This window comes from Pipistrellus hanaki (genome assembly GCF_964339955.1).
Source record: "Pipistrellus hanaki genome assembly, chromosome: 11".
Lineage (NCBI taxonomy): Eukaryota > Metazoa > Chordata > Mammalia > Chiroptera > Vespertilionidae > Pipistrellus > Pipistrellus hanaki.
This window is the reverse complement of record NC_140513.1, coordinates 19545243-19570043: the sequence shown is the minus strand read 5'-3', so window position 1 is coordinate 19570043 and position 24801 is coordinate 19545243. Positions and strand designations below refer to the sequence as shown.

Here is a 24801-nt window from a genome sequence, read left to right as displayed (position 1 = left end):
AGGAATAAACCCAACTCCAAGGGTCCTTCCCTTTAGACTGCAGGTGTCCAACATCATCGGAAACAATAGATGAAAATGGGCGGATATAATGTATGCAAATGAAATCTTTAAAAAAGCTGACTTAAAAATATTTCTTGAGGCTCCCACAAAGTTTTTGTGTATGTGGGTTACATATATCGATAACTAGCGTATTAGAAATTATAACAGGAAAATTTAAAATAGTTCTTGATTCACTTAAAAAACAATAAATGCACTAAATGTTAACATTAACAATGTTAAATAAATTCACTATTTATGTCTTATTCATCTGCCCGTTCTCCATGGCCTGGCACAGCTCCCAGCACCAAGAAGGTGATGGCCCCTTATTAGGAAGGAGAACCAGCTCAGGTCCCGCGGAAACAGCCTGAACGCTCTCACCCCGCCCACCCGCCGACTGCCCCGAAAGCAGTGGCTCTCGCCCCTCGGCCCCGCCCCTGAAGACCCTCGGCCACGCCCCTCCAAACCCTCGATCCCGCCCCTCCAGACCCTAGGCCCCACCCCTCCAGACCATAGACCCCGCCCCTCCAGACCCCGGCCCGCCCCTCCGCGCCGGGACGCGGGTGCCAGGGCGCACGCGCAGGGCTCCCGGAGGCCGCGCTGAAGAGCGCGCCTGAGGCTGCCCCGCCCCCAGCTCCCACCGCGTGAGCCGGGAACCCGTCACCCCGGCTGCTTGGGTCGCCGTGGTTAGGTCGTCGTCATGGCCTCTTCGTGGGACGAGATGACCATGTCCTTTTCTAGCCTGTCCATGTTCCCCTTTTTTGACATCGCCCACTACCTGGTATCCGTGATGGCGCTGAAGCGTCAGCCGGGTGAGTGCGGGGCGCCGCGGACCGGCCCCCTCAGGTGAGGACGGCCGAGCCGCCTCTCGGCTGAGAGAGTCCTCTGGTCGGCTCCACCAACCCCTCCGGTGCAGGCGGGGAAACTGAGGCCGGAGGAGCGAGCTGGGGTCGGCAGCCCGGGAAGGGCTCCCGGAACCGGTGCCTGGGATTGGGGGGCATCAGTTCCGGGAGCTGAACCTGGGACCCTTCGGTCCCCGCTTCCTGCAAAGTGGTTACAAGTCACCTGGGGACACAGCTCCGGGGAGCGAGGCCGACGTAGTTGCTTGGAGGAAGGATAGTTTCGCATCGCTTTCCTTTTGGGAAAGTGTATAAACACTTAAATCAAAAAGCTCGAGTTGGGCACACCAGTCAGGCATGCCTCGCTTCACCGCGCTTTGCTTTCCTGGCTTCCTGATGGGGCGTGTTTTGTTTCGTTTTACAAATTGAAGGCTGGACCTCACACCCGCACCCCAACAAAAGCCTTACCGTTAGCTTTATTGCTTTACTTGCCTTATTGCGGTGGAGGTCTGGAACCTGGGCTTGGGTCTTGAGGATTATGCTGTACCTCTTTTTTTTTTTTTTTTTTTTTTTTTTTAAATATGTTATTGATTTTTTACAGAGAGGAAGGGAGAGGGATAGAGTTAGAAACACCGATGAGAGAGAAACATCGATCAGCTGCCTCCTGCACACCTCCTACTGGGGATGTGCCTGCAGCCAAGGCACATGCCCTTGACCATGGAACCTGGGACCCTTCAGTCCGCAGGCCCTCGCTCTATCCGCTGAATCAAACTAGCTAGGGCTATGCTGTACCTCTTATAGACTACTGGTTTTTTAAAACTCACGTACCTCACAAATATTTCTCATTTGCACTGAAGTTTATAGCCCAGTCTAAATCATTGTTTGGTAGGAGTTTTGACCTGGAAAAAGGGAATCTTGCTGTATTAAGATTAAGGACAGATAATCTGCACAAGATACTGCTTCCTGATTTGAAAAGAAGTACATTTTTCTCCTGCCCTATTCAGTAGTTGGTATTTTCTCGTGTAGGCTAAATCAGAGATTCTCAAAGTGTGGTGCAGGAACCCCAAGGGTTCCTCACACTTGCAGGCCAAAATTATTTTCATATTATGCAGATGTTTTTTTCACACTCATTTTCTCACAAGTATACAGTGGCGTTTTCCAGAGGCTACATAACCAGTGATACTGCAACATTAAATGCAGAAGCAGATACATGACTCCAGCTGGTATCTGTTTGAAGCTAGACCTTAAAGAGAGTAGTAAAATGTAAAAGTGTGGCTTTTCTCTCTAAAAGGTTTTTACTTTGGAAAATAGCTATTTTTTCATGAAAAAATACAGTATTTATGTTAACATTTAGTGCGTTTATTATTTTTAAAATGAATACATAAAGAACTACTTTAAGTTATTTTACTATAATTTCTAATATTCTAAATTTTGATATATAATACCCACATAAACCAAAGATCGTTGAGGTTTTAAATATATATTTTTTTCTTTTTAAGGGTAAACATTTTAATTTTAAGGAATTTCATGGTGCACATTTTCAGTGAGTCACATAAGAAAGCAAAAATGTGCCTGGCTGGCATGGCTCAGTGGTTGAGCATGGACCTGTGAACCAGGTCACAATTCAGATTCTCAGTCAGGGCACATGCCCAGGTTGCTGGCTCCATCCCCATTAGCGGGTGTGCAGGAGGCAGCAGATCAATGATTCTCTCTCACTGATATTTCTGTCTCTCTCTCCTCCTTTCCTCTTTAAAATCAATAGAAATATATTTTAAAAAAAGAAAGTAAAAATGTCATCCTCCCCTTATCCTAGAAATAAATAAGGGCATAAAATTTCTTTTTAAATCACATTGGAAGTTTAGCACTAGCATCCAAAATGAACAGAAAAGGAGGGGAAAAGCATTTACTATATATTTCAAATTTATTTGGTTGGGATTCTCTCCATGTGGTATTACTATTTCTTCTTTCAAATCATATTACTGAAACAGTAAAAACCATGAAAAAAAATATAAACCTAGTGGTTGCTGAAACTGGGGAGGCTGCTTTTTTGTCTTCTGGACAGGCATTCCCAGAAAACTAGCTGACATTCTCCCTTTTGTGTTGGTTTTGTAAACAATAATCATAAACATTCTAATGTCCACATCTTGGTTTTTTTAGTCTTTTTTTTTTTTTTTTTTTGCCTATTCTTTCACAAAATACTTCGTGCATCTGGCTAGTCTTCCTCTTTATTGTTTGCATATTTCTTTGGTGTTGGTAAGGTCATGTTCTGCTTTTTGTTTTACTGCTTGAATGGTCATTATTTCTGTAGGTCACTTGTTGATGGTGAAGGTTTCTGGGGGGCCTGGTGTTACGAAGCACTGCTCTGGCTAGGTGGCTAGAGCAGGGTTCTCAGAGGGCACTTCACCTGTCTTGGTCTCTTTGCCATCTGGTGAGGAAGCCTTAGTAGGAGAGTTGTATGGGCGTCAGTATCCGCAGAGAGAAGATGGCTGGTTTGTACCGTTAGCCGCTTGTTGATTCTCTTTCTCTTCAGCCTCTCCCACAGCTGAGGCAGGTCATGGGTGAGGAGGTCCCTTACGTTACCTTCGACAGTAAGTTGGATTTCCACGAACAGGTCCCTGACGTTGCACTCCCTCTGGGACACTCCATCTTTCATCTCTCCGCTAGCATCATATCCAAGGAGATATGGCGGTTCCCTTCTTTTCTTTTCCCATTTGACCTGTGCTTCTTAAGCAGATATCAAGGTGTTTAATGAATTTGTTTGTGTTTTTATTTTTTCTTGATCTGCATTCTGTTGGGATGAGGAAAGACCCATGAGCAATGGTCAGAGGTCTGTTCCACGTGGAGAGGCAGGAACCACCACCGGTGCTGACATTCTTATGGCCCTTGTAGGTAATTGACTTTTTTTTTTTTTTTTTTTTTTTTGCTGCTTTTAAGACTCTTTCTTTGTCTTTAACCTTTTACATTTTAATTATGATGTGTCTTGGTGTGGGCTCTTTGGGTTCATCTTGGTTGGGACTCTGTGCTTCCTGGATTTCTATGTCTATTTCCTTCAACGAGTTAGGGAAGTTTTCCTTCATTTTTTTTCAAATTGGTTTTAAATTTCTTCCTCCTTCTTCTGGAACCCCATGATGCAGATGTTGGTACACTTGAAGTTGTACCAACTTCAGAGGCTCCTTACACTATTTTCATGTTTTTGGATTCGTTTTTCTTTTTGCTGTTCTGATTGGGTGTTTTTTGTTTCCTTGTATTCCAAATTGCTAATTTGATTCTCAGCTTCATCCATTCTACTGTTTATTCCTTGTAAATCATTCTTCACTTCAATTAGTGTATTCTTCATTTCTGACTGGTTCTTTTTTATGGTTTCCATGTTCTTTTTTATGCTGTTGAATTTCTTTGCAAGTTCATCTACTTTCCCCCTAAGTTCATTGAGCATCCTTATAACCAGTGTTTTGAACTCTGCATTTAGTAGATTGCTTGTCTCCATTTTTTTCTCCTGGAGATTTGTTCTGTTCTTAAATTTGGTACATGTTAATTTTTCTCCTCATTTTGACAGCTTTCTTATGCTTGTTTCTATGTATCAAGTAGAGCTGCTGTGTCTCCTGGACTTGATAGAGTGGCCTAATATAATAGGTATTCTATAGGGTCCATTGGGACTGGCTCCCCTTTCACCCCATCTAGGCATTCCAGGTGCACCCTCTTATGTAGGCTGTGTACATTCTCCTGTTGCGGTTGAGCCTTGATTGCTGTTGGCACATCAATGGAAGGGATTTACCCCCAGGTTGATTGGCTACAAGGACTGGCTGCCACCACTGTGGAGGATCAGTTGTGCTGGTGCCCACCCCACAGAGCAGGACTTACTTCAGCAGTGCCTGCTAAGTCCACCTCTTGAGTGTGTTCCTTATGGAGGTGGTTGAGTAGTACCTTGACAAGAAGCTGTCCACTGGGTATGCTGGCTCTGGGGTCTCCCAAGTGGTATAGGCCAAGGTCAGCTACTGCCTATGTTTACCCTCGGGCCACCTGGTATAAGCTACAAAGTGAGCTGCAGGTGGTTGCTATTTGTGGTGGGCTTGGAGGTGCCCAGGCGAGGTCAATCTGTGAACCAAGGTTGGCTGCCTGTAGTGCCAGGCCCGTAGCCAATTAGCGAGGGGTAAGGGCATGCCAAGGCCAAGAGCTACTTGCTTGAGAGATTTCAGGGAAGTCTGAAGCAGGAGCCAAGACATGCCTTTTGTATGGAAAAGGATAGTTGTATGGGCGTCAGTATCCGCAGAGAGAAGATGGCTGGTTTGTACCGTTAGCCGCTTGTTGATTCTCTTTCTCTTTTATGGAAAAGCCACTGAAAAAAACCAGCTTGGGTGAGCTCCCTAGTTGGGTGGGATGGGGTCTTGGGAAATCAATAGGGCACGGTGAACAGTGTTAGCCAGGTTGATGGAGACTCAGATATGGTGCCCTCCTGTCAGCTCTGTGGGGGAAGAATTCATAAAGTGGCCTCTGTTAGTTAGCACTTCTGTCTGGGAGAAAGCTGGCTCTCCAGCTCTTGCCTTGGCAGATACTTTAGTTCTTCCCTTTGTGTCCCTGGTGTCTTTCAAGCTGCTGCCCCCATGCTAGAACTCAGTAGATTCGAAGCTAGCCTATTTAAGAGGAACTGCCTGGGACTCTCACAGCCCTCCCTGTCACTCAGCCACAATCCCTGCTGTTCTTTACAGCCAGAAGTTATGGAGACTTATCTTCCTGGCACTGGAACGCTGGCCTGGGGTGCCTGGAGTGGGGCTGGGACCCCTTGCTCCTCAGGGGGCATCTTGCAGCAGAGATAATCGTAATTTTTATCTACCAATATGGATAGCCCATTTCTCTCTCTGACCCTCATACTAGTCTCAGTGTGTCTTCTTCTATATCCCCTTAGTTGTAGGACGTCTGTTCATCCAGATTTCAGATGGTTCTGTAGTTTAGGTATTTTTTTATGTGGTTGTGGGAGGATGGGAGTACCGTATTTATCTATGCTGCCATTTTGATCGAAAGCCTCTCATAATGAAAATGGTTTGATGTTAAAGTTCATAGGTGATTATATGTATGTATATTAAACATTTTATACTTTGAATTAGATTCATATGCCAATGTGACAAATTTTGCTGAGAGTTTTGGGGAAAATAATTCTATTGAATTATTATCATAACTATTTACATTCCAGATAGGACAGAATTTTCTTTTCTTTTTAATTTTTAGTTATTAATAAAAAATTTTTTTTGAATCTTCCTTTACCTGAGGATATGTTTTTATTGATTTTTAAATAGAGAGGCAAAGAGAAAGAAAGAGATGGAGAGGTGAGAGAAACATTCATTAGTTGCCTCCTGTAAGTGCCATGACCATGGATTCAAAGCTGCAACCTAGGTATGTGTCCTGACAGGGAATTGAACCTGCAGCCTTTTTGTATACAGGACAATGCTCCAATTAACTTATCCATTCAACCAGGGCATGAATTTTCTCTTTTAAATGTCAGTATGTTAAAAAATAAAATAATGTATTCTAATTAACATGCTTGTTTCTTAGGTAAGAAATACATATTTGTTTTAAAAATGTGAAGAAATTAAAAATGCCACATAAACTATTTTTTGTTATCAAATATTTTTTGTATGCTCTAAAGATATGCAAGATGTTTCTGTCTAACTTTCTATATTTTCATACTTTAACTTCACATTAAACTAATTCTGAAACCAGTATCATATAACAAAGAAACATAGCATCCAAAGAACTTTATCATAAATTCCTCTTACTGTAAAATGTGTTAACAAAATGTGTATACTGAAAAGAGTGTTATAAAAAGACCAGTTTGAGTTGAGAAATTTTTCCAGGTGACATATTTTGAAAATTAGGACTGAAGTGAGGGGAACAATCTCTTCAGCTCTGTTCTTTTCTTTTTTCCCTAAAAGATCTTAGTTTCAATGATTTAAGACTGGCTGGTGTTATGAGTACTTTTTCAGTGCCATGATGTGCCTTTCTCATCCCAGCTTTGCAATAAGAGCTCAAAAGAATTATAGCTTAGGCTCAGAAAACTGAGTCAGAAGTAGCCTAAGGGTTGCATTTTGCATACCTCTTTTTTTCTGCTGTCAGTGATCAATCCATTCAACAGATAAATCAACAGAGTCTGTGCCATGAACTAGGTAATAAATACATGTTTTTATGCATATTCACTCATCTTAAATCCCTGTAAGTTATGCATTATTCCCATCTTATGAAAGTTGAAATTTAAGCTTAGAGAGGTTAGAGGGTGTATAAAAAGATCACAAAACTGGTGTAAAATCATAGCAGCCTTTCTCACTTGTGATACAATTAAGGGAAATTAATTGTAATGTGAAACAAACAAACAAACAAACAAATAAATAAATAAATAGGAAAGCAAACAAACTGTTACATTCACTACAAAGGGAAAGTACTGGAACCAGGACTTATTTGTGGGTAATTAAGCTCTAGATGACATACTCATAAAAAAATTATGTTTTTATTGATTTTTAGAGAGGAAGAGAGAGTGATAGAGAGATAGAAACATTGATTGGCCATCTCCTATATGCCACCTACTGGGGATTGAGCACAATCCATGTGCCTTGACCGGGAATTGAACTGTTAACCTCTTGGTTCATGGATTGACACTCAATCACTGAGCCACACTGGCTGGGCATAGACTCCATACTAGTAAGTACTCTATATTGTTTTTCAACATGAGGATTGTCAGTATGGCAGCTAGTGTCCATTGACCAGAAGATGACACTGTGCTGATTAACCATGTTGTAATCAATCATCACTGTATGTGGCAATACTGAACAGTGCCTATACACGTTTAGTTAGATAACAAAATATATGTATTTAGGGAAATAGCAGTATTAGCTTTAAAAACTGCATGATCGTGTGTCATCAAAATAACTCTAAAAAATTCTGTGATTTATTGCTTCACTGGAGATTGACATCCTGTCTTTTAGTAAGTTTATTGTAACTAATTTTTCTTCCAGATTGGAACAGGTCACCATTTCTTGCGTTGTCACCAGATGGGTATCATTAAACCTTGGCATCACTTCTCTTGACAGGATGTGTATACCACAGAAAATTCACATCTGCCAATTCATGTTCATTCCTGGGCACATTTTGTTGTGTGGAATGGTGGGTTGCACTATTTAAATATTTATATCTCTTTTGTTTTTTTCTCCTGAGTACATACGAATGCATTCCCATGTTATACAAGTAGGATGATGTTACTGCATTTGCATATACATTTTCATAGTACTGAATTTGCATATACATTTTCATAGTTACTTTGGTGTTCATTTTTGCATAAATGGGCTTTCTTCTAAGAGGTACCAATAGTTAATAACTTGGCCACATATTATTGCAGACCTAATTTTATGTATTACTTACATGTGTATGTACCTATAGAAATATTTGGTTTTCTGGTTTCTCCCTCTCCCATTAATGATTTCTTCCTATACATATTATTTATATACATATGTTCTTCTTTTTGTCATGTAAAGTTGCTACTTCTTTAGGATATGACATAATGTGTTAGAATTTTGTTTAAATATGTGGATAATAAATGAACATTTTATTTTAAATAATTCAAATATAATTAAATAATATAATCAAAATAAATTTAAAGCCGCATTGATCTTCTTCCCTAATCGCAAGCTTTTCTCAAGTGATAAAAGTTAATATTTGGTTTATTGCACACCTATTCTGGGTATTCCGTGTATCTGTATGTTCCTAGAAATTTAATTGCAAGAAAAAAAACTGAAAAACACATTCACATGGAGACTGAATAAAATGTTACTGAACAATGAATTGGTTGTCAATGAGAGCAAGGAAGACATTAAAAGATACCTTGAGAGATATGAAAATGGAAACACAACCACCCAAAATCTATGGGACACAGTGAAAGCAGCTAGCTCTAAGAGGGAAATTTATAGCAATACTAGCCTACCTCAAGAAATAATAAAAGTATCAAATAAAAAAAAGCCCAAAATAAAGAGAAGGAAGTAGCCAAAATTGGTTTGGCTCACTAGATAGAGCGTCGGCCTGCGGACTGAAAGGTCCCAGATTCTATTCCAGTCAAGGGCATGTACCTTGGTTGTTGGCACATCCCCTGTGGGGGGTGTGCAAGAGGCAGCTGATTGATAATTCTCTCTCATCGATGTTTCTAACTCTCTATCTCCCTTCCTCTCTGTAAAAAAATCAATAAAATATATTTAAAAAAAGAAGGAAGGATATACAGATTAGATAATATACAGATTAGAATTGAAATAAACAAAATAGAGTCTAAAAAAAAATACAAAATATCAGTGAAACCAAGAGCTGATTCTTTGAAAACATAAACAAGATTGACAAACCTTTAATCAGATTCATCAAGAAAAAAAGAGGACCCAAATAACTAAAAAAATCAAAAGTAATAACTGACACCAGAGAAATAAAACGGATTATAAGAACATATGAATAACTATATGTCAACAAACCGGACAATCTGAAAGAAATGGATGGATTCCTAGTTACATACATTCTTCCAAAACTGAATCAAGAAGAAACAAAATCTGAACAGAATACAACTAATGAAACCAAAGCAGTGATCAAATACTCCCAGCAAACAAATGTCCTGGACTAGATGGCTTCACAGGTGAATGCTACCAAAAATTTAAAGAAAAACTCACACTTATCCTCTAGCTAGCCAAAAAAATTCAAGAGTGGGGAAGACTTCCACCGGTCATTTTACAAGGCCAACATTATTCTAATTACAAAATCAGATAAGGACACTACAAAGAAAGAAAATATAGGCCAATATCACTGATAAAAATAAATGCAAAAATCCTTAGCAAAATATTAGCAAACTGAATCCATCAATTCTTAAAAAGATCATATGCCATGATCAAGTGGAATTTATTCTGGGGATGCAAGGTTGATACAATATCCACAAATCAGTTATTGTGATGTATCACAAGTAAAATTAAGGATAATGATTGCTCAGTTTGCTCAGTGATTGGAGCATTGGCTCATGGACCAAAGGGTCTTGGGTTTGATTTCTGGTTGGGGTGCGTACTGGAGGCAGCCAAACGATGTGTCTTTCTTATGTTGATGTTTTTCTCTCTCCCCTTTCCTATCTCCCTCTCTCCACTATGAAAAATCAATGGAAAAAAATTCTTGGGTGAGGATTTAAAAAAAAAAAAAGATCATATGGTCATATCAATAGATGCAGAAAAAGTATTTGACAAATGCAGCACCCATCTATAATATTATAATCTATAATAATATATATAATAATAAAAGGTTATATGCTAATTAGACTGAATGTCCTTCTGGACGAAGCTGTGGAAGGGGCGGGGGGGGTGGGGGGAGGGCCCTGAGGCAGAGGCAGCTGCTGTGGCTGCGGGGACCGAACCCTTTGCACAAATTTCATGCATCGGGCCTCTAGTTTATGATAAAAACTCAGCAAAGTGGGACTAGAGAGGAACATATCTTAACATAATAAAGGCTATTATATAAGACAAACCCATAGTCAACATCATACTCAGCTGGAGGGGGAGGGTGGTGGAACCAAAAGTGTTCCCTTCAGATCAAAGACCAAGACAGGGTTGTTCACTTTCACCACTCCTATTAAACACTAGATGCCCGATGCACAAAATTTGTGCAAGAATGGGCCTTCCTTCCCGCGGCTGCTGGCATTGGCTTCCCTCCAGCACCCAAGACTGGCCTTGCTTTCCTCTGGCCTCCAGCAGGCACCTGGGACCTGGGCTTTGCTCCGGCCCTGGCTTTGTCCAGAATGATGCTGGAAGGACATTTCATTTAATTAGCATATTATCCTTTTATTATTATAGACTAGAGGCCCGTTGCACGATATTTGTGCAAAAATAGGCCTGCCTTCCCCTGGCTTCACTCCCAGCTGCCTGGGAGCTGGCACGTCTTCATTTCCCGGCCTCCCAGGAGCCAGCAAGTCCTTGCTTCTGTCCAGAGCCCTGCTCCAATAGCTCCCTCTGCAGCCCCCCTTCCCCTCACAGCAGGCGTCATGCCCCTCCCGGCTGCTCCGTGTCTGCATATGCAAATTAATCTCCATCTTTGCTTGGTTAATTTGCATACTCACTCTGATTGGCTGTGGGCATAGCAGAGTGATAATTAATTAGCATGTTTCTCTTTTATTAGGTAAGATAGTATTGGAAGTTTTAGCCTCAGCATTCAGAGACATTTTGTGATGATGTAAATATCTGTTCCTAATCAACTTTTGCCTTTGGGTTTATTTTATTCTATTTCTAGCCTGTCATGTTGAAAGCTTTATTTATTTAGACTTTCACTTTTTTTAAGTACTTAAAATTATACATTTTTAGTAATATATATTTTTGACATTCAACTGAGAGTACTTACAGTAGGGTTGGGAATGAAAGGAAATATTAGGTGTGGATATTGTTTATACTATTAGGAGACTGGTGGTTAGAGCCTGAACAGAGTATTTTAAATGTTGCCCCAAATCACCCATGTCTTAACAAATGTTTTTAGTCTTGATTTAAATAACAGAAGATATTCATGATGATTGTGATTGTCATACCCATGAGTAATGATAAATTTTGAAATTAAAAAGTTGCTATTTTTTTTTTAGTACCACTGGTACTTTGAGAGTTATTTAATATACAACTCCCTCATATCATTTTTACTTTACCATTTCAGGAGCAGCGGCGGTGGCATGGCAGAATCCTATTTCAAGTTGGTTTACTGCTATGCTTCACTGTTTTGGTGGAGGAATTTTATCCTGTTTACTGCTTGCAGAACCTCCATTGAGGTTTCTAACAAACCACACTAATATATTACTGGCATCTTCAATCTGGTAAGTTGCCTTTTGGTGAACTATTAGATATTTAAAACGTTGTTTTGTAAATGATTAGTAAATGGAGTTTTTTTCTTTAAAAATATTTTATGTTATTGAAAAGTTAATGCATATGCAAAGGAAAGAGCTCAAATAATCCCAAAGGTTTTATGTGAAAAGTGTGTTTCTTTCTTAACCTTCTTCTCTCCTATCCTCTCCCAGAGTCAGTTATTGTTGCCATTGTCTTAATGTATCTTTAGTGGAAGCATTTCAAATATGAAAGACCATCAATTATTTGGCCCCAAATAGTTTATCCTATGAACGTAACCCATACACACGGACATACCACAGGGGAAAATCAAGAATGCGACCAACTGTATTCCAAAGTCATACTCTGTTGGATTTTTGGGAACTTTATCAGATTTAACATTGATTTGTTTTGAATATAGTTATGAAGTGAAGAAAAAGCAATCCAAATTGCTTTGGATTCTTACAACGCAAATTCATTGTCTTGCTATCTTCTCTCTTGCTAACATTTCCTAGAAGCTTCATATTTTCTTTTTTTCAGACAGAATGAAATAGCACCTCCCTTTCATGATTATCACATCATCCTTTAGTTTTCTTCTTAAATTGATTACTACCTGACATATTATCTGTTCATTTCTTTTTATGTTAGTTTGTCTTACTCCCGTAGAATAACAACCTACCAGAGCAGGGATTTAATTTGTTAACCAGAGGCCTAATGCACAAAATTTGTGTAAGAGTAGGCCTTCCTTCCCCTGCTGCCGGCATTGGTTTCCCTCCGGGACCGGGCTTCCCTCTGGCTGCAGGCACCCGAGACCCAGGCTTCCCTCAGAGGGAGGCCCCATCCACCCGCCACTGGTTGGTGGCCTGGGCCTTTCTCTTTGGGGCGATCGTGCGGTAATGGCTGGGTCCCCGACAAATCGCATCTCACCTGCCTTCCTTGGCTGCCCTGGCACCAGTGGGTGTCAAAGCATTGTCCTGGATGGTCATCTGGACGGTTGTTCCACTGCGGCCGTTTAGTTGATTTGCATATTATACTTTTATTATATAGGAGAGTGTACTAGGTACAGTTGTAGGTTCAGTAACTACATTGCTAAAGGAATGGATTTTTGTATGTTGTTAGTTAAGGGATTTCTGTATTTGAATAGCAAGGAATTTTAGATCTTGGCTAGTTGATGGCTTCAATGAAATAAACTTGCTTTTCTAAAAATAATATTCTTTCATGGCTTAAACTAAAAGGTATGTTACACATGGAAAATAAGAAATGCATTTAAAAAATATATTTTGTATTTATTTGAGAAAGGAAGGGAGAGGGAGAGAGAGAAAGAAACATCAACGATGAGAGAGAATCATTGATCAGCTGCCTCCTGCACGGTCCCACACTGGGGATCCTGCAACCTTGGGCATGTGCCCCTACCGGGAATAGAACCACGACCTCCTGGTTCACAGGTCAATGCTTAATCACTTAGCCATGCCGCTGGGCAGAAATGCATTTTTATATAGTGAATTAATAGTATAGTGTTTAATTATTTGTTAATCTCAGATCTCTGATTATCCCCCTTAACATAAGAGAACATTTAGATTTAGATTTTTTAGATTTAGTCACATGCATTTAGATTATGATTGCTTTTTTTATGAGTGAGAGAGGGAGAAGCATTGATGTGAGACAGAAACATCAATAGGTTGCCTCCTGCATGCCCTCTACTGGGGATCAAGTCTGCAATCCGGGCATGTGCCCTGACTGGTAATTGAACCAGCAACCATACTATAGTTTTCCATACTATATGCACTCTTCTTAATCCTTACTTAGTCTTAGATTCATATCTAACTATGTATTTAATGCTAATCACCAGTCCTATGTCTTTGTCTCTCTAGTTGGTTGTCCAAAGCTTATTCTCTAGTTAATTCATCAAGAACAGTAGTAGTCCCTGAATTTTCACATATCCATACGTTTTTATCTTTTGTACTTGAAAGTGAATTTTACTGGATAAAAGTCATTGGATCACATTTTCTATCTTTGAATACTTTAAATGTTACTCTGTTTTCTTGAAAAATCTGATGATCATTTAATTTTCTTTCCCTTATAAGTCACATGCTTTTTTTTTCTAGGTGCCCAAAAGATTCCCCTCCAAGTCTAGTAATATTTTAATTAAATTTATTGGGGTGACATCAGTTAATAAAATTATATATTGTATTCACCACCCCATATCATTTCCTTCCATTACCATTTATTCCCCTTTTACCCTTTCCTATCTTCCCCTGCCCCCTTTTCCTCTGATAATCATCATACTGTTTTCTGTCTGAGTTCTTTGTATTTTTTTTTTTAATCCCTTCACTTTTTCCACCCAATGCCCCTTTCCCCTCCTCTCCCCTCTGACAGCTACTAGTCTGTCCTTTGTATTTATGAGTCTGTTTCTGTTTTGCTCGTTGGTTTTGTTCATTAGATCCACATGTAAATTAAATCATATGATATTTGTCTTTCTCTGACTGGCTTATTTCCTTTAGCATAATATACTCCAGGTCATCTATGCTGTTGCAAAAGGTAAGAGTCCCTCCTTTTTAATGGGTGAGTAGTATTCCATTGTGTAAATATACCTCAACTTTTTTATCCACTCACCTATTGATGAGTACTTGGGCTATTTGTATCCTTGAACTAGCAACCGTACTATACTTTTCCATACTATATACTATTGTAAATAATGCTGCAGTGAACGTAGGAGTGCATATATTCAAAGCCTAAAAATTTAAACAAAATATGTCTTAGCATTGCTTATTCTGGGTCAGTATTCTTAGGTGTGTGATATATCTTTTTAGTAGCTACACATATATTTTTTAATTGAGAAAGTTTTTTAGTATTTGTGCTCTTCCCTTTTCTTCAAGAACTCCTATTATTGGTATATTATCCTTCCTTTGCTTTTCTTTAGTGAACCTTTTATCTTAAAATTTAAAAATTTTTCTTTTTTTGTATTCTGTATTTTGAAGACCCTGTTATATTTATTTATTTTTAGTTTTCTTCCAGTTTGATCTTCATTTGTGAAATTATTTTTTTCCTTCATGAGTATTTTACCTTCAGTTCTCGGTTTTTCTAATTGTGATGTGTGTTGTTCTTTTATGTATTGTTACCACTTTCATAATGTCTTTAGCTTGTTTTAAAATAGTAGGTTGCAGTTTTGATGTGTTTTATGGATATATTTTTTTGAGTGATTTCTGTAGGGATTTATTGTCTGCAGGGATTTATTTTTTTTTCTCTTATAATAAATTTGTATGGGATTTTACCTTGATCCTTTTCTATTGGTCACTTTTATGGGTAGTTTTATTTAACTTTTAGCATGAGGTCGAATTCAGGGAAGTTGTTCTGACTTTGTAGAGCTCCGCCTCTCTTGTTTTTATCCAGTGTTCTAAAGAGTTTGGCCTGCATTCTGAGATTTCCTAGGTCTTTTCTCCTGCCCCAGTTTAGTCTGGTTCTCCTCTTTCTTCTTTACTCTCCTCGATTTTGATTTTACACCAATAGTTTCTTCTTAGTGCGGGGCTTGTTCTAGAATATAGTCTGGGTAGATCAGTTTTGGAGGTTCATGGTGTATTTATGAATTGATTCAACCTCTTATCAGACCTTCTTATTGTGGACCTTTTGTCTCATACAGTGTTAGAGGTGCCAGAATCCCTCCTAGTTTCAGCTACTGTCAGTGTTTTCCTAATTGGCCTGATTGGCTTTGCAGTGACTACACATTAGGTATTTTGGAGTTGTTATTAGGTTCATTAGTTGCCACCTTATTGTTTTGTTTTTCCTTTCAAACAATGCACGCCTTGTGGGTGTTGGTGAATTGTCTCTGCAATTGGGGATTTGAAAGGGTACCTTGCTGCATAGTTTGTTTTAGGTGTTATGGATGGGATTTTGGTTTTGTTGTCTGGATGCCTTGTCTGTTTTTATGTGGAGATTTGAAGAGATCAAAATCTATGTGGCTCTTGCTGCTACCATCTTCCCAGAACTTGCCATTAGTTTTGATGTTCCCTGTGTGGTAAGTGTACTCTATGATGTTTGCACAACAGAATTGCCTAACGACACATTTCTCAGAACATATTCCCACTGTTAAGTGACACATGGCTGTATATAGTTTTCTGGGATTGTTTTCTTCACTGAACATTATGTTACTAAGATAAATCTGTATTTTGTATGTAGCTATAGTAAATTCCCTCTCACTGCTACATAATTTATTATATTAATGTCTATATTTTATTTATTCTTCTGCTGGTGAGCATTTTAAAAATTCTAGTTTTGTTGGTCATTACAAAACAACAACAATAGCAACCACTGTATTCTATTTACTATGTCCCACAAAGTTTTCTATGTGCTTTACATATATTTTCTCTCGTAAACCTCACAAGAAACCTGCAAGATAGATACTATTTTATTCTCTTTTAAGGCTAAGGTGAAGCAAAAAGGGTTAAGTAACTTGCCCAAGGAGCCAGAATTAAAAACGTAGGGTATCTAGTCCTTTCGTCTGTGCTAATGTAGTAGATTGTTTTGGATTCTGGAAATATAAGTATTATCTCTGTTCTCCTAGACCCTTAATTATAAAACATGATACTTGCTTAAAGACACATTGTATTTTACTATTTTTTAAGGTTTTAATGTTGAGAACATATAATCTTTGTTCATTTGATTTTAATTTGAGAGATAAAGTGATGTTTGGAATGTACGTTAAACTCTAACAAGTTAAACTAAGGGATTCTGTGAATGCACTTATTGAAAAGGTCATCTTTTTTTAGTACAATAGCTGGTGGTGCTCACATCTGGAGATTAGCACCATCTACTGGCAAAGGGAAACAACTGTTGTGAGGACAGTATACACTTTCATAGGATTTTTCCTTTTGAAACTGTTTCTGGGGGAAATAAACATGTTGTAATTTTTCTGTATGTTGATTATTGTATCCCTGTTTGTTTTCTTTAAACTTCAAATATTTATTATTTATTGCATATTTGCATAACTGCATTTTTATGAGGAAAAATACAAGAAAACATATAGTTTTATAGTCATTCTGCAATAGTCTTTTTCAAATCATATAAGGTTATTATTTTTTTTTAGAGTAATACGAGCAGAACCTAAGGTGTCCAGTTGTGCTAATATGAACTGTATTTAGCTTATAGTTCTGTTTTGGCTTGGTTAAGTAATACTATCTTTATAGAGGTATGGAATTAACAGTAGAATGGAAACAGTGGCTAACAATGGGAAGCTTCTCTCTGCTCAACTCTTGGTATTAACTTAATTTTACTTAAATTGGTTTAGCTTTCATTTGTCAGTGGCTTAGCATTCTGTTTGTATCTTGTTTCAGATGAACTTCTATTGCTTAGCACTATTCTTTGTCATTTTTTTCCTCCTCATTAATTGAAATGACTTAAAAGTGGATGAGGGGAAAAAAAAGGATGAGAAATCAGTTGCCCTTTTGTTCCATTTCTTATTCAGTATGTTCCATTTCTTCTTTTCTGATATGTTTTATATAGGCACTTTACAAGTTCAAAGTTTTTTAGATGTGATACTTTTAGTTAAAGGTGAAATGATCATTTTTACAGAAGGAGGGACATAATCATTGCTTAATGAGCTTTGGTTGAGTGTTTCGTTAAAGAAATTCTAAAAAGCTAACTTGAGTTATAGAGCAGGAATGGTTGTTTAAGGAACCCTTAGTCAGATATGTTCACTTGTAAGTGTACTGAACACATTAAAAAATTGTTCTTTTTGCCCTGTGACTACTTAACACTTGAAATAAGAACTATTTTCTGTTTTAAATGTTAGCTTATTATAGGTATATTTTAGAGATACATGGAATAAAGACTTATTTATTAAAAATAGCAATAATTACAAATTTTGGATTGTATGACATAATGTTACATAGTTGAATATAAAAGATCCAAGATGCTGAAACCGGTTTGGCTCAGTGGATAGAGCGTCAGCCTGTGGACTGAAAGGTCCCAGGTTCGATTCTGGTCAAGGGCATATACCTTGGTTGCTGGCACATCCCCGGTTGGGGGTGTGCAGGAGGCAGCTGGTCGATGTTTCTCTCTCATTGACGTTTCTAGCTCTCTATCCCTCTCCCTTCCTCTCTGTGGAAAATCAATAAAAATATATTAAAAAAAGAAAAAGAAAAAGAAAAATTGATGAGAGAGAAACATCAATAAGTTGCCTCCTGCACACCCCCCAATGGGGATGTGCCCACAACCAAGGCACATACACATGACCGGAATTGAATCTGGGACCCTTCAGTCCCCAGGCCGATGCTTTATCCACAGAGCCAAACCAGTTAGGGCTGTATTATTTTCTATATGAACAACTGTAAACCTACATTTGCCTCACCTTGTGTATTATCAAAGAAAAATGTATTAAGAGGGATCTATGTTTAATTATAGGAACCAATTGTTTTAGTTGTACAGAGCCATTAGAATTTAGTCTGAGCTGAGAATATTAAATAAAACTCCCAGAGTCAGGGTATATGGTACTATATTGAGTGGGACCTTGAAGAAAGAGAAGGAATTGATAGGTGGAGATAGAAAGAATTAAAAAAAGAAGAGGAAGAAGAAGAAGAAGAAAGAATGCCTCAGGCTGAACAACCCATAGCATCTTGTGTAGGGTCTCTGAAGCAGTATTTTGGCAAATAGACTTCATATTCCATGCATAGTTTTGGGAATTCTTACTTTATGAACCATGAATTGCAATAAGATTATCGACTTCTTTTTTAAGAAATATAATACTTCTTTCATACAGTGTTTCCATACCACTCCCTTAGAAAGAGGATAAGTTCTGTTTTAAGCACAAAATTGTCAGCTAGAGAGTATTTTTAGGAATGGGAGGGGGGAAATGTAGAGTGTTTTCCAATTTAACACTACTGCTAAACTGTTTGAACAGATGCTTAGAACAAATGAAGCTTCAAAAAATAATTCACCTGAGGAGGAGTGAATTATCTTAAACTAGTATCACAATTTAATTGGTTAAAACTTAATCTTGCTCAACTGAATTGAAGAACAAGCTTCATATTCATTCAGCTGTATGAAACATGTTTTTCTTTAATACAAATCTGTGTCCTTGAGAGCTACGACCTTTCTTGTACAGACTGCAGTTTATGTACTGCACAAAAGAGCGCAAGTGAAGATGTTTGGGCGTTGAAATGCAATCCTTGCTCAGCTTTCCTGGAGAAAAAGGCACTCTACTTAGAGGAGCCTTTACCCTAAAGTGATTATACATTTGCTTAATTTTTTTTTAATGTATTTTTATTGATTTTTTTACAGAGAGGAAGGGAGAGAGATAGAGAGCTAGAAACGTCGATGAGACAGAAACATCCACCAGCTGCCTCCTGCACACCCCCTACCGGGGATATGCCCGTAACCAATGTACATGCCCCTGACCGGAATCGAACCTGGGACCCTTCAGTCTGCAGACCGACGCTCTACCGCTGAGCCAAACCAGTTTCGGCTGCTTAATTTTTTTAGTGGATTCAGTACTGAGCTTCTAGAAGAGTACAGGCACAAATTAGGAACTCAGTAAACACTTTTTGCATATATAGAATATTCAGAAGTCCACGCAAGATGAAATTTCCCTCGGACCATGACTTTTTGGCAGATCATTATATGTATCTCATGGGATTTTTAAAAAAATTGATTCTACTCAATCTGTAGTCTTCTTAAAGTAAAATTCCATGTTTATATGGAATTTATATTTATGTTTGTTGTGTTTTGCCAAATTGTTATAGCTGACAAGCTGTATTGTTATTTTTGTTCTGATTCCATTTATAAAAATATTTAAATTTTAATTTCAGGTATATTGTTTTTTTTTGCCCATGTGACCTAGTTTCCCAGGGCTATTCTTTCCTACCTGTTCAACTCTTGGCTGCAGGAATGAAGGAAGTGACCAGAACTTGGAAAATAGTAGGTGGAGTCACACATGCTAATAGCCATTACAAAAATGGCTGGTTAGTCATGATAGCTATTGGATGGGCCCGAGGTAATATTAACAGTATATGTTCATAAATGTTCTGTTATTGGTGTACTACAACTACTGAACAGTTCTCTAGTTATATTAATGAGGACCATATACTTTAATTATGTCTTTTTGGAGGATGGAATCCTTGTTCCTGTTAACTGTTAAAGTTAGTTCAAAACTAGCACTTTTTACTAGTACTAGCCATCAGCCATTATTTTGAGCCCAACTGTCTTACAAAATAAATTTTTAAAAATTTATTTATTTTTTATTAAATTATTATCTGTGTACATATTTTTACAATTGGTTTTTGTAAAATTTTATAAATTTTAAAAAATTTTTATGATTGGTTTCATTAGCAGCCCCAGAACCAGAGGGATTCATAATTAATTAAGGTGTAGTGCCATCATAAATAAACCAAGTTTACATAAGAAATTATGTGCTGCATGTAAAAAAAATTGTGTTTTTTAAAATTTTGAATAACTGGAAATGGTAAATATGATTGATTATGGGTTCATATTTACTTTGCATTGTTTACCTTTATTGTTGAGTTCTTTTGTATGTAGGAATTGAACAAATTTCTCCAATCTCCTATTATAGTGTATTTTACCTAAAACTAATATCAGGGAAGGAAATAGTAAAACAGAGGATTTTATTTTTCAGATCTGAAACAAACCTCTAGCCACATCTCTGTGCCTAAGGACCCAATTTTAATTTAATTATTAGACAATAGACAGTTGCCATATGCTGAAAGGGAAGAATTCCAATAGTGTCAGTACCATTAATGTACAAGGCAACTTTTTTCTTTCCCAAAATTACATTTTGGGGGTCCTCTCGGGATTTTAAGTCAGGAAGTAAAATTATGATTTTGTTTTAAATATTTCTCTAGAAAATTTGGCTAAATATTCTTGTTTTATTTTTTTATTTTTAGGTGCAGGAGGTAGCATTATCACAAATTTTGAGCTATTGGTAAAAGGAGATTGGAAACCACAAGCTGATGAATGGATGAAGATGTCCTAGTGAGTTGATATAAACTATACTGAGAATCTGGCTTTTTATCCTTAGATCCTACCAAATTTATTTTTGGAAACATTTTGTGGATTCTAGATATGGATGAAATATAGGTGAAAAAAATAAATAGTGATGATAATGGGAAGAAAAATAGGAAACTTTATTCTTTCAAAAAGACTGCTCTCTCAAATGTAGTTTTAAAATATATATATATTGATTCATTTATTTGTGGGTTCCTTTTCTTAGGAAATAAAATAAAACAAAAATTTCTAGATTGTTATAGAATTGTGAGAAGAGTATGAATTTATGGAGAGAGAATTACATAGGCACAGACTTCTCTAAATGGAAATGAATCAGTTGCAGGCTCTTGGTATTTTCATTAATGAAATCACCCAGATTTCAAATTTACATAGTTCTGTAATTTAAATGTTAAGTTTAAGAGAACAAATCGAAGCATTGTCATTAGTTGCTTTAAAAATGAAAGACGAGTTTAATTGTACATAACAATAAGAAAAAGATTAGAGGAAATAACCCACTCTCCACTTGTTGGATGCATGCTACCTTTTGTGTCCACTTAAGAAAATCTAATTGTTAGATATTCTTTAATGACATTGACCCAGTATTAAATAAGTCACAAATGTATCTCTAATGTACCTGATAATGAAACAAAGAAGTGCAGTTTCCATTCCCACAATTCAGGAAGGGAAAGGGTTAGTGAATAGTGGCCATAATAAGCAAGGCAAGGAAAGACTTCATGAGAAAATAAACTCATTAGAATGGATTAGAAATGAAGGTGAAAAAGCAGTATGGATGATGAGGTATGTTTGAGAACCAACAAATTCCAGGATATATAACTTGGAAAGTACTCCTTAAAGCTTGAATTGAGGCAGTTCAGAAATAGAACAAAGAAGGTTTTGGATGATAATTAGAGGTGCTGGTGAGGGCTCTGAAGGAAATGGGAAACATGATATTAGAAACTGAAGAGATGATACAATTACCGTATATAATGGCAGAAAACTTAGCTGAATTGTGGAAAGCATAACATGTAAGCAATGAACTTGATTAGTTAGCTGAGGAGATGTAGAAGCAAAGTTGAAGTTCTGGACTAGGTTTTCCTTGCTGCTTATGATAAAGTGTAAGAGGAAAGATTTGACTTGAGGGAATAACTGCTAAATAAAGAAACCAAGACTTGATGATTTAGGAAATTCTCAGCTAATCCAGGCTGGAAAAGATGATAAAATTAGTAGACTTGTTCTTAGGAAAGCCTGCGGTGGAGAGAAAGTCTAAGGTGTTGCTGGATAATTTTTGCTAATGTTAGAAGAGATTAGGCATGGGACACATGGATCCATCCAGCTATCACAACAGAAACCAGGACTAGAGATGGGATTTTTAAAGGACCATTTTGACTAATGGCATGGATTCCTGTGTCATACACAGGAGACCCATAAGTTCTTTGGAAATGTTATTTCAGCAGAAACATTGCCAGCTTGGACTGAAAGGGACAGAGATAAGATGAAATAAAAGAAGGCTGTCAGACTCCTAACATTCTACAGGCAGGAAACAGGCTGATAAAACTGCTCAGCTGCAAACATGTGCTACCCTTCAAGGAAAAGGAAGCATTATTTTAAGGTGAGGCTGTGGGCCTAGAGGTCTGAGGCCAGGGACACAGGCCGGCGTCACAGGTGTAAAGGCCAGAGCTTTGAGTGCAGAGGTTGGAACTGCAGACTTAGAGGACACAACTTCAACCCATTGAGGATAGCTCAGGCCTCAAAACCTAATGGAATTTGCCCTGCTGGATTTTGAACTTGTGTAGGAGCAGTGGCCACTTTATTATTCTGTTTTTTTTGTTTCCTTTTGGAATAAGAATGCCTATTAACTGTTATTCTGTGCCTATTCCACCACTGTATTTTGGAAGTAGATAGCTTATTTACTATTTCACAGGGAACTACTATAAGAATTTCCTAAATGCTTTCTGATCTTCCTAACCAACCTCATTGACTTTTTCCTAAAGCCCAGCCCTTTTCCAATTTCCTGTCCCAATTTATTGTCTACAATCATTTTTCCTCAGATCCTTGCCTTGCTTAAGAATGGAATGTGTGTGCACTAGAGGATGCCCAGGATGAGGCACTAATGTACAGATACCAAGTTATTAGAAACAAAGAGTAGCAAAATGACATGAAGACAAACCTACTTTCATTTGTTTTTTATCTCAACTTGTTAAAATACCAATTTGCTGTACATTTTATAATAACAGTTGTACATTTATATAATTTACAAATTAATTGATAAATATATTTTAGGGATACTTCTTTATCAATAGAGCTGGATACACAGTAAAACGTTTTTGGAGATTACTTTTCCAAAACAGGAATGCTGCCCGATCATTGTTAAGCAAAGTTCAAACCCCTGTTGCCCAAACCTAACCCTGGTTTGAACTCAATTCTTAGCTTGTAATAATGAAATTAATAACCAGTTTTTCATAAAATGGCTGATAGGGGCTTTTACATTCTAAGTTTATTTTATTTATTTATTTATTTATTTATTTATTTATTTATATTTTATTGATTTTTTACAGAGAGGAAGGGAGAGGGATAGAGGGTTAGAAACATCGATGAGAGAGAGAGTCATCGATCAGCTGCCTCCTGCACACCCCCTACTAGGGACATGCCCACAACCAAGGTGCATGCCCTTGACCGGAATCGAACCCGGGACTCTTCAGTCCCCAAGCCGACGCTCTATCCATTGAGCCAAACTGGTCCCGGCTCTAAGTTTATTTTTTATCTTTTTCTAGTCATCATAGAGAGCTAGATAATGATCTGTTACTGAGATATGCTTTAAATATGTGGCAAACATATGACATTAAAGTAGTGCTTCTTATTTGTAAATTCACATCTTAAATTAGTAGACTTGAACTGTTCAGCATTAATTTATTAAGATATTAGCTATGCAAATATTCTGTGCTGGCGTTAGCTAAGTAATGTGCTGGAGCAAGCTCATATTGTTTTATGAGAGCCAATTGTGTATCTCTCTTCTCTTTACACAGCAACCTGAAGTTGGTTGTGGTGGGAATATTTACACAATGGAAATGAGAAAATACTACAAATGGGGGCTTTCTTTTACGTCCCTCATTCCATCCAAGAAGTCTGTTTACATTATAAGGTTTTTCAGGACTAATCTACTTGTCCCAAATTATGCTGACAAACATGGGACTTCCAGATCTTTTGTAAGAAAGTGTTATGTGGTTAAATATGTTCCAGAAATATTGCATAAAGAAATAAGTTTATATAACTTAGCATTTCACAGGGCTTATTTTTGTGTTCTATCTATTAATAACTCATTAAATTAGTATTTTATAGAGTACTCTTTGAGAAATATAGACATAGATCATGTTAATTACTTAAACTAAACTTGACTTAAAGTGTGTTTTGTTTTCAGCCCTGCCAAGGTAACCCTGCTGGGGTCAATTATCTTCACACTCCAGCACACTGAGCACCTGTTAATATCAAGGCATGATCTTGTGTTCCTCTATACCATGTTTCTTGTGGTCACAAAGGTAAGAGTTCAAAGTAGCAATAAATCAGTATCACAGATTCTGTGTAATCAGAATTCTGCATATGAGGCAAGTAACAGGAACATTTACTTTTTATTGTTAGTACAGTCTAAAATGATGAACTTTGGAGAATTTATTCAGCAAATCCATGACTTTCTGAAACTTATTTCTCATGACTCCTCATTTGATTTATGCTGAGGCTATCTCTAGGGCAATGTCTGTTCAAATCTTTTGCCCACTTAAAAATTGGATTATCTTATTGAGTTGTAATAGTTTTCTATATATTCAGGATACCAGACCTTTGTGAGATATATATATCTCCATTATTTTTTCCCCAGTTTGTGGCTTCCTTTTTATTTCCTTAACATTGTCATTAGAAGAGCTGAAGTTTTTAATTTTGATGAAGTTCAGTTTATCATTTTCCTTTTATGGTCCTGCTCTTTTGTGTCCTAGCTAAAATATTCTACCATATCTCAAGGTTGTAAAGATTTTTCACCTGCATTGTTTTTCTTATAGTTTTATTGTTTCTGTTTTTACATTTAGGTTTATGATCCATTT

At 37.5% G+C, this 24801-nt stretch overlaps 1 protein-coding gene across 5 annotated transcripts in view; it reads left to right on the top strand.

Moving 5' to 3' along the window:
- Positions 1-594: 594 nt before the first annotated feature.
- TMEM38B (transmembrane protein 38B) overlaps positions 595-24801 on the top strand; it is a 28644-nt gene continuing 4437 nt past the window's right edge. The window contains exons 1-6 of one of the 5 annotated variants that reach the window (XM_084898298.1): positions 749-848; positions 3682-3764; positions 11559-11715; positions 19522-19706; positions 20614-20701; positions 24129-24246. In XM_084898298.1, coding sequence (XP_084754424.1) covers positions 3686-3764; positions 11559-11715; positions 19522-19706; positions 20614-20701; positions 24129-24246 — 627 coding nt within the window. In that variant the 5' untranslated portion in view covers positions 749-848; positions 3682-3685. Of the gene's footprint in view, positions 849-3681; positions 3765-7873; positions 8022-11558; positions 11716-19521; positions 19707-20613; positions 20702-24128; positions 24247-24801 lie in introns of those variants that run through there. The other 4 variants (XM_084898299.1, XM_084898300.1, XM_084898297.1 and 1 more) reach the window with 4 other exon arrangements.